Below are 10,876 nucleotides of genomic sequence, written 5' to 3' on the forward strand. Positions count from 1 at the left end.
GAATAAAAACATTTTTTTTTAAGTCACTTTTGTTTGCAAGTTTTAAAACCCTAGACCAAGAGAGTTTTCTAGTGATTTTGTGGTTCAAAATTTAAAATTATTTCAAGGAAAATCATTTAAAATTTTCATGCAATTCATTTGTAAGATAACCATTGCATTAAGTCGAATTTTTTTTTGGGGTTTTCTAATTGAAGTTTTCATTTTGCATACTTGTAAAAGCAAATTTTGTGAAACCGTTGGATTATTCAAGCTTCCCAAGACCGAAATCTTGCATATACCAATGTTTTCTGGTTTGAAATTTTTCCTTTGAAGTTTATTATAGCAAGCCACAAGCCCTTTTTTTGGTATAGCGACAATCACTGGGAGTTTTTATTTTCCATTTAAAATAAATCATATTAACTCTTGTTTATAGAGAAATTGAATAAATTAAGCGGTTATTACATTTTGTGGCTCATATAATTTATTTACAAATCATTTTGTGAAGGCCACTAGCACAAAAAGGCTTGTTTCATCATTTGACAAGAGAGAATCGAATTTCTTAGTTCGTTTTCATTTCATAGCAAAAATTGAACTGTTCAGTGAGTTTGTCTTCATTATTGTGACACAATTTCTCTAAGCCATCAAATCCCTGGAGGGTCGTTTCAATTTTCTAAAAGTCAAACAAAAGTTTGGTGGTTGTCTTCTATTCTAAAAGACAAATCAAACGAAGTTGTCTATCTATTGAGAGCCATTTCCTTCTCGGTTGCAAAAAATATTCCTCGTCCACTTGATGCGAAGGGCCTCTTTGGGGTTGACGGTTCTACAATCCAAACGATTTTTCAAAGGATTTGAGATTTTGGAATTTGAGGAAAATCAATTCGGGGGAGTCCCCTGCGGAAGCTTTTTATTGGGTTTAATTTGTACAATATATACATCAGAAGTCACATCGACAGTCATATCAAATCACATTTTTAACTGTGCAATGTCATATTGACAGAATATATATATCAGAAGTCACATCGACAGTCATATCAAATCATATTTTTATATATAGTTAACTGCGCAACGTCATATTGACAGAAGTCCATCGCGAATGGGGAGTGAGGTGCGAAAAAACCGACAACCTCACCATGCGAAACATACACTCAAGTACTAGGAAAATCAATTCCGTGTAACTTGAAAATGATCGATTTAAAATTCTCTGTGGAAGCCGCCTTCGAATTCTTCATGAACCTGCACGAAAAATTCCTTTTGACGTCCGACAATTTGACCACAAAACCTTTGAGCGATTGAATTCTTTTTACAAAGGAGAATCGATTCAAGATTAGGGATTTATTAGCTTAATTTTTCCTATTGTGAGGTTTATTTAATCCCTATTTTTCTAACAGCAGATTTCATTTGGGAAAGTGTTTTCCTTTCCAAAGAGAAATATCATAAATTTAAAATCATTATAAATAAGATTTATCTCATGTGTTAGCTTGAAACAAAATACAAAGCGAAGTTATCATTTGGGAGGAAATTATAGATTTTACTAAAAAAATTCTCATTTTAATATTTTAATTTCACTTTGAGGAAAAGTCTGGGAGAAATATTCTATTAAACAATGTGTATATGAATTTCTCTCATTAACTTTAGAGAAAGGCTATTTAAAATTTTATTTATAAATCCCTTTTCAAAAGTTTAAAAATAAAATCTCCTAATTTATTAAATGAAATATACTTTGGAAGGGAGAGTAAGTTACTTTGAAAGAAAATCGATTTCCCCTTTATTGAGAGAAATATTTTCATTTTAATATTTTAAAGTCATTTTAAAGATATTTCTCTCATAAATACCTAAACGAAGAGGATATTTGCTATTAAAGTTGTTATTTTATAAATCTTTTCCCTTTTATTGAAAAAATTATTTTCATTTCAATATTTTAAAATCATTTTAACGATATTTCTATCCTAAATACCTAAATGAAGAGGATATTTGCTATTAAAGTTGTTATTTTATAAATCTTTTGTGAAGGTTTTATTTAAATTCTTTATTTTGTTTAAAGGGTTTTTCATTGCCAAAAAAAATTATGCAAGGGAGTTGTGGATTTATTTTATAATTGCAACTTTATTTGAATGTCATAATTTGGAGGTATAAGTTTCTTCTGTCATTTTAATTAATTAAAATAATTTTCCTTGCAACATTATTTACCTTATATCTTGAAGTATCATATATTTGGGCATTGTTATTAGGACATTGATCTCTTGTTCTCTCATTTTATGTGTCATTTTGATCTAACTGAACATATTTATCTCACATTAATCCTTCAACTTGCCTTCAAATCTTAATTCAAGTTATTTAGGGAAGTGCTTGTCTTACCTCTAGATCTCCTAGACTTGTTGCTTCAACAAGTTTCCATCATCAAGCATCCTTAGAGACTACCCCCCTTGACTTAGCTAGGAGATAGTCTAAACGGAGTGAGTAGGGATTAGAGTGACACCCCCTACTCTAAGCGATGTGCCTTAAGTGTACACTTTGGGTAACAACAGGTCGCTCCACCTTCTCTATGTCATTTGTTTTGCAGTTTGGAGGTGTTTTTTCCCTGCTTCGGATTTACAAATCCAAAGTCTCGCTTCTTCTGTTTAAATTTTTGCTCAATCCTCAACATATTGGTACATTGCGACAAGCGAGGACATGTTCAGGAACTTAATTTCTGCCTGGATGTATTTGAGAAAACAACCATGATAATTTAGTACCAAATGCTGCTCAGAATCTTTGATACCCAAGTTCGTGTGTAGGGTATGGAAAATGTCTGAGAACTCTGGCACGTCTTGGTCCATTTCCCGCTGTAGTGTGATCCACTTTATATACTTATCTTCATAGCTCCCAACAGGATAATATTGTTCCTTGATGGAATCTCTAAAAGAATTCCAAGAGGGTGCGACTGAAAATAGCGAGAGTTATTCTTCGTCCCTCTATTTATAGTAAGTTTCCCACCAATCCTTGACATGGGGAGAGGCTTTGAAGAGTGCAGAAGTAATAGTTTTCCTATCAGAAAAATTATGGACCAAAAAATATCCTTCCAACAAATTTAGCCATTTATCTAGGGCATATACGTTTATCTAGCCTTCAAATATAGGAATGTCAAAGTTAACTTGTACCTTAAAGGGGGTGGTGCCTCTGAAGTGACTTTTGGATCAAGATACTTCACCTGTTGATACCCGCCAAAGGATTTGGTAAAAATTGTCCATCATCTTATTCCTTTGTTGCTCTAGGGCCTCTCCAAGCAAGATTTCCTATTCCCCCGTCTTTCTTTTTTCTGACATGGGAGGTCGTCGGGGTCGGCAAGGCCAATCTTGCAAGGGTTTAACTAGTTCAAGTCCCAACTCCTTATATCCCGACCTCATTGGGCATATGCACAGAAACACAGAGAAAGATCAAATTGCTTTGATAGCATTGTTCTATATTTATGAAGTAACGAAATGAAATACAATTTTAAGCAAAAACATAGAGATACAATGAAACAAAATTTCAATTAATAAATAGCAGCTACGGAAAATTGTTTATATGTAGAAAAGAAACAAACTAGCTTGGGCGATGGTAGTTTATCTCTGAGAAGAGGTGTAACGGCTACATGTCTTCTGATCTATATTACAATGAGACTCACAACACTTTTTATTATTAAGAAACAATGGAAAACCGTAAACATCCAAAAACTTAACCCTAGGAGATGAAGTACCACAAATTTGTGGGCTCCATTGGGGTTAGTTGGAACATCAACTTTCTGGGATCCTAACTTTGGCATACGATCTTCGTTTGGGGCATATGACACCTCGTTAGAAATATTAACCCAAAAGAAAACAACTTTTGATTGAAAACCTCTACTATAGGCTACAAGATTCCATGTTTTCTAAAAAAATATTGTTTAAGGCCTCAAAACAACTCCGAAAGTTGAGAACATAAAAAATTGTCAAATAATAAATTGCATTGGAAATTAGAAAACTAAAAAAACACAATGTTGGGGTTCAAGTGGAATAGGTGGGTAGTCACCAATATCCATTTGGATCACTATGAATGGTGGCTCAAAAACAATTTGATGTAATAGAGTATGAGCTTATTTTTATATCAAATAATAAACAAACTTTGGTGGTTTTTCCCTTTTGGATTTCCACGTTAAAGCCTCTATGTCATATGTGTTGTTTTTCATGGTATGTGCCCTTATTTGTTGATTTATATTGTTGGTATATGATATGATGTAGACGATCACATGAATAATTACCAAATTTAAATGTCAAATATAAGTCAGTAAAAAAGTTAAAATTAGCTTAAAAAGTGATTCATCCCTTGTCAATGTTTAACACACACACATCATGCTAATAAAATGAATTATTAACCTATATTCAAATTAAAAATTAAAGTTAGCTTAAATATGGTTCACCCCCTCTAAGTTTTTAACATTGTTTATATATATATATATATATCACACTAATAAAATGAATTATTAAACCATGTTCCAAAAAAAAAAAATTAAAAATTTTAATTGATGAGCATACACATGAAACACGTCTAAATTTTATATCATAATATTTTTTTCCTATCAATTAAACTATTTTGAAATAAGATAATATTACATATATCATAGAAAGAAGAAAGAAAAAAAAAATATTTTAACATCCATGAAGCTAAAGATATCTTATGGGAGCCTCACAATACTGGGCAAACCACAAACCAAGCTAAATAAGTTATCCCAAAAACTAACTGGCAAAATATCTACATAACTTTCTCTATTGTCTTTAAAAACCTAGGATTCTAAAATGAGTTACCTCATTATCTATCCTAATATAAAATGAATTAAAACTATATTCAAATTAAAAAAAAAAAAAAAAAATTATATATAATATAAAATAGATTAAACCATATTCAAATTAAAAATACATTTTAAACTTATACAAGCCAAACAAAATATATATTGTTCAATACATTAAGTATAATAGTATTTTTCATGCTTTATAAACCCTGGTAAAGATTCCTCAATAAAATATAAGAGGTAATAATTTTTTATTATTTAATTAAATTATATATTTCATAAGGAGTTTTTAAAAATAAATTATAACATAAAATGGATTAAAAATATATTTAGGTCAAAAAATAAACTTCAAACTTAAACAAGTTTAAAACAAAATATATATTGTGGAATACGTGAAGTATAACAGAGTTTTTCATGCTTTAAAACCCTTGTAAAGAGCCCTCAATAAAATATTATTAAGGCACTACAATACAACTTTATTCACGCTTTCCATTTTTAAAGGCAAAAAATGTTTATCTTATAATTCTGAGTTTGTTTAGGGTACTTTTGTCTAGAGCATCGTTCCCGCACACGTTGACGACTTGCTTCTAAGCTATTTGCTGCAGTAGCCTATAGATCGAATCTGACGGCAATGGATTCAAAATTGTTAAGTTTCTAATGAATGAGTTGATTCAACAGAATTACAATGAATTTAAAATTAAACAGAGTTTTTCGGTAGAAATTACATGCGAGAATTTTTTGGTCAAGGCGTTTGGAACCAACAAATATGGTTCATCATTTAAAATTGTCAAGATTCTAATGGATGAATTCATCTAACTTAAAATTTTTAGGATTCTAATTGATGAATTCATCTAACTCGCGAAAGAATGGAACGGTTTTATTGGTGTTGACACAGGCCAAAGAAATAATATTTTTGAATTTAATTTGTTATTCTTTGATGTGAAACTAAAGCGGTTTTAATGGTGGTGTTGACAATAGGCCAAAAAAATAATTATTTTAAATTTAATTTGTTATTTTTTGATGTGATACTAAAGAGTGATAGAAAGACTTTTGGTGTCATTTAAATGGTATATTAGATGAAAATTATTCCTTTCATGTGTAATCTTGTCCATTTATTTATTAAAATTTTAAAATTCTCTAACCCCAATTCCAATATATATCACAGCAACCTAAAAATGAATTATAAAATGATATATTCAAATTAAAAATAATTTAAAAATTTGGAAGTTCTTTAACAAATTAAATAATCACAAAATCATATATATAATTATTTTATATATAGCATGCCTTCACTTTGTATCATAATAATTTTTATCGTTAGGATAGTTTACATAGACTTGGTTAACTTACTAATAGTTTTTGAATTCCGGATTTGTGAGAACCAATAACTATTGACCCATGGTATTTATATGGAAGGCATGAAGGTTGAAAGAAAAATTGTTTTAGTGATCATTGTCATCCCAAGCAACAATGTCTTTAGACACCACCACATCTCTTAGTTTCGAAATTCTAATAACTAATATCAAAGTTGTGATAAAAATTGCCCTATATTAATTAGGAGATATCCATATCTATAGAGAAATACACGGAATTTCTACTTGTCAACAAAACTTGTAAAAAATGTAATGATATTCTCATGAGGAGATAGTGTGGAGCTTAGGCGTAAGAGATCTAAACATTCAGATTGTGAAGTCACGCACGATTCGTGCAATGGAGAGAGGGATTTGGTGCCCTTCAATATGAGATTAGCAGAGGTCGAGTGGACGGACGTAGAAGCTTGCATGCATATGAGAAAGTTGAGAATGAGCAGAGCACTACTGCAGCTAGCGGGTGCCATAAAGAAGCTTCAATGGACTCTGAGTGATAAGGCCACGAATATAATGGTGCAGTCAAAGGCTTGAAGTCTGATCTGCAAGGCAAGGGAATTGGTGTGAAACATACATGCCAATGTACAGGTCAATGGATAGTATCAACCAGGTCTCGCGTTTCTTTGGTTCTAGAAATTGGCATAGTTATGTCAATGAACAATGGGAGATTCATTAATATGGATCGACGAACTAAAACCTAATAAACAAGAGAATCCCAAGAAAGTTTAGGAAATCATGTAAGCTACAATGGTGTAATAAGTTGAGCCCCTATCTGAGTATGTAGCCATCCTACAAGTGCACGTGTAGCACGACAACAAATGGAGAAGGATTAAATGACGACTGGTGGGCTACATCAACATGGTCAAAGATTTGAAACTCTGGTTAGTAAAGAGCACGATTCATTGTTGAATGAAAGAGTGCTTCCATTGACGAAGGCCTTCGAGGAGAAATTGACGACCATATAGGATGCATAAATTTCCAGTTTTAAAGCTATGTTGCCGGATAGAGGTGATATTAACTCGAGTCAAGGATAACTTACACAACGATTCAAGATACAAAACTGTAAATGGGTAAGATAATGAAGTGAATATGTAGATGAAATGATAATAGCAAAAGCAAAAGCAAAAGCAAGAAACCAGGATGTTATGAGAGGGGTAGCTCGACTGTGATTATAGGTGGAAAAATAGAGAATTTTCTAAGCCTTCGAGAAACTACAAAAGGAAGTTATGGAGAGGGGTAGTTCGACAGTGATTACAGTGGAAAAATAGAGAATTTTCTCAACTTCGAGAAACTACAAAAGCAGTAGCTCCTCATTGAGGAGGATGAGATCGAAGTCCTCCTCGGTATTAAAATCGGTGGTAAACATTACTGAGATTGCACAAGTAATGGATTTGTGAAGCTGGCCCAAGAAAATGAAATTTGGATGGAGGTAGAGTACATGGAGAAAGAGCAATGAGTAGAGAGCATTGACAATGTGAGGGTTTGTGATCCAAAACTCATAGGTGGTAGTAGTGACCATGGAGAATGATATTAAAGAAAAATCACATAAATTAAATAATACTAGAAAGTTAGTCAAAGTATGAATCAGCTAAACTAGAGATGTATCATTGACCATGTGAGGGTTTGTGATCCAAAACTCATAGGTGGTAGTAGTGACCATGGAGAATGATATTAAAGAAAAATCACATAAATTAAATAATACTAGAAAGTTATTCAAAGTATGAATCAGCTAAACTAGAGATGTATCGAGAGAGTGATAGTATAGACAAGAAAATGGAGATAGAGTTAATGGTGTTTGAATAGAGTGAAAAGTTAACATATGATAAAAGCTATAGTGGTGTGACATATATATATTATCCAATTTAAGGGTATGGCCAAGCCAGATGCCAAATTGGTGTATGAGACTTTCTTGTTTGTGGGATATGGGATCCACCTCCACATACAAATTTCACTGCTAATTCTACTAAAGCATACATACTCTACCCCTCTGATTTTGAACCTGTGACTTCTTAAAAAAAAACACATTCTCTTAACCATTGAACCCACACAAACTGTAAAAAAAAATTAGACTGCATTTCTTCGTATATCATGCCATAAAATAAATTACAAAACCATATTAAATTACAAAATTAAATATTAAACTTATACAAATTGGCAAATGCAAAACTCCATACATATATATATATAAACATACATATATATAAAGTACCTGAAGCATAATGGATATTTTTGGTGCGTTGAAAACCCTTGCAAATAATGGAACTTTTCATGCTTTAATAACCCTGGCAAAGGTTTCTCAATAAAAGCAAGCGTTTGTATTGTCTAAGTGAAAGAAAGCAGGTTGGATTAAAGGACCAATGGAAAACGAGTAGTCGGAACAGCCACGAGTTTATCTGCCCTACGCACGTTGAGTCCAGTACACTTTTCAGACATACCTAATTCCTGCCCAATCATCTCATCAGGAAGACTCCAGTCGAAACAGTGCACCAGCTGCCCTACTGCAAACTCTAGGAGAAGCGTTCCCAGCAGCTCTCCCGGGCATCGTCTCCTGCCTGCTCCGAATGGCATCCACTCAAAGTTCTTAATCTTTTCATCGACCCAATCACCTTGCATGAATCTCTCCGGCAAGAACAGCTCTGGATCATCCCAAGACTTAGGGTTCCTTCCTATCGCCCAAAGGTTCACCAAAACGCGAGTGTTTCTGGGGATTTCATAGCCTAACACATTGCATGCATCTACAGAATAGTGGAGAATGCCAAGCGGCGCTGGTGGATGGAGTCTAAGCGTTTCTCTCACGACAGCTTGTAGATAAGGGAGACGAGGAAGATCAGATTCACGCACCATGCACCCCTTCCCAACAACACGTTCCAGCTCGTCCTGAAGCGCCTTCATCACTGGGGGGTTCCTCAACAATTCGGCCATTGTCCACTCTATTCCTGCAGACGACGTGTCCGTGCCAGCGGCCAACATATCCTGCAACCACCATCATTAAGATATCAATACAGCATTGTATCATCATAATCAATTTACAATACATTTATTATTTCCATATTCGAGAATAGGGTTTAAAGGGTTTATAGAATTTTCATTTTTTAAAATAAAAAATTATGAAAGGTTCTAATCTAAGAATATTTTTTTTAGCGAGATACATAATTCAAACATTTTTCTCTGGATATATAATTCAGTAGATAAAATCAGGGATTTCTAATTCATTTTTCTATTGACCTCCACTCCATTACAAATTCTCAATATTTCAAATGGTGATATCAAACATAAAACTATTTTATTTAAAAACGAAAATGAAAATCTTCACATGTTCCCTTTTATACGTACATACATGACGGCCTTTATATTGTCTCGTGTAATTTGTAACTCCATATCTTTATCTGCACAGGCTGCAAGCAAAACATCTAACAGATCTTGCTTGACGTTGGGGTATTTCTTCGCAACGTGTTCGTCTATTATTTTCTCCAGCAACTTGTCTTGAGTGCTGTGGATGCTTTTGAGACGGCGGTTGAGACCTTGCAGATCCATCCAGGCCAAGTATGGTATATAATCTCCAATATTTAAATGACCAATTAGCAGAAAAGTTTCCTTCATCATTGCTTTGAATCCTTTATTGCCAATAAAGTCGTGGTTTGAATACTTTCTACCGAAAGCCATTCTGCAGATTATATCGTAGGTAAGGGTCCACACAGATCGGCCAATGTTTACTGGATGGTCTGAATTAATAACAGAGTGAATCATAGCAGAGACTTCCTCTTCTCTTATAAAGCGGAAGTAATCCAATCGTTTGGAGCTCAGCATTTGTAAAACACAGGCCTTACGCATTTGCCTCCAGTAAGGGCCATACGGAGCACAGCCGATGTCCGAAGAATTATACAACAAGTGATTACCTGCAATTGACGGAGGTCTGCTGGCGAAAAGCAGATCATGAGTCTTCAGAAACTCTCTGGCCATATCAGGAGAAGAGATGACTAAGACGAGTTTGGAGCCGATGTAGAGAGACATGAGAGACCCGAATTCTAGAGAAAGGGCTGCGAGCGCTTGGTTTGGAAGCACTCCCAGTATGTGAAGCATATTTCCGATGATGGGCAACGGGAAAGGCCCAGGAGGCAGCCTCCTGTTTCTTACCCTGACGAAGAAGCTCCATGCCACCACCAAAGCAAGTAGTGCCGCAGCGAGTTTCAGCAAGCAGTCCGGAAGTAGCCTCGCATATCCCAACCCATTCTCCATTCTTATTTACCCACAATACAGTATCAATAGCTGCATTCTCTCGTGTGTTCAAGCACATCACAAATAAATATATGGAGCGCCGAAGTTGATAATCAGTTAGTTAGCCAGAATTATTTTTCCGACAAGTGAAGGCCAAATGCACCTTGATTCCGTCGTATTTCGATGACTTACACGGCAAGTTACTCCGCTGCCCTACAAAGTCGACACCGGCACCACGCCGATTTACGACATTAAGAGATTTATGAAATTGTCTGTTTACTGTGGAAATTCCATCCAGCCAAGATGGGTAGCATGTGAGTCACAAGTTCTTGTCATATCGATTAATATGGAGAAATAAATACATAATTCAAGCTGAACTGCTGAATACGCATGTACCCAAAAACTCCAATGGACCATTATCAAACACAGAAGATGTCTAAAGAAGAAATACTACATATACTTGAAACATTACCTTGCAACAAAACAAAATTCACGACATTACATGATGGGCTCTAAGCCTTCTTTAGGTCAA

The 10,876-nt window shown here is 34.2% G+C and overlaps 1 protein-coding gene across 1 annotated transcript; it reads right to left on the reverse strand.

The window, feature by feature from the left end:
• Window positions 1–8,383: 8,383 nt before the first annotated feature.
• Window positions 8,384–10,371, reverse strand: LOC149214465 (cytochrome P450 71AU50-like). Its single transcript, XM_089392316.1, has 2 exons — window positions 9,463–10,371; window positions 8,384–9,102 (listed from the first exon to the last, which is right to left on the reverse strand). Exons 1-2 carry the CDS (start codon window positions 10,363–10,365, stop codon window positions 8,476–8,478), a joined length of 1,530 nt encoding a protein of 509 aa, XP_089248442.1. The 5' UTR covers window positions 10,366–10,371; the 3' UTR covers window positions 8,384–8,475.
• Window positions 10,372–10,876: the final 505 nt, after the last annotated feature.

The sequence above is a fragment of the Pinus tabuliformis genome, chromosome 1_1 (genome assembly GCF_031772625.1).
Source record: "Pinus tabuliformis cultivar Carrire ecotype Pingquan chromosome 1_1, CPIR1, whole genome shotgun sequence".
Classification (NCBI taxonomy): Eukaryota; Viridiplantae; Streptophyta; class Pinopsida; order Pinales; family Pinaceae; genus Pinus; species Pinus tabuliformis.

Excerpts from the sequence above, each read along its gene's own strand:
- LOC149214465 (XM_089392316.1), bottom strand. The coding sequence starts at position 10,365 with ATGGAGAATGGGTTGGGATATGCGAGGCTACTTCCGGACTGCTTGCTG. Across the intron at positions 9,103-9,462 it reads ATATAAAGGCCGTCATGTAT|GATATGTTGGCCGCTGGCAC; the intron begins GTACGTATAAAA and ends TGGTGGTTGCAG.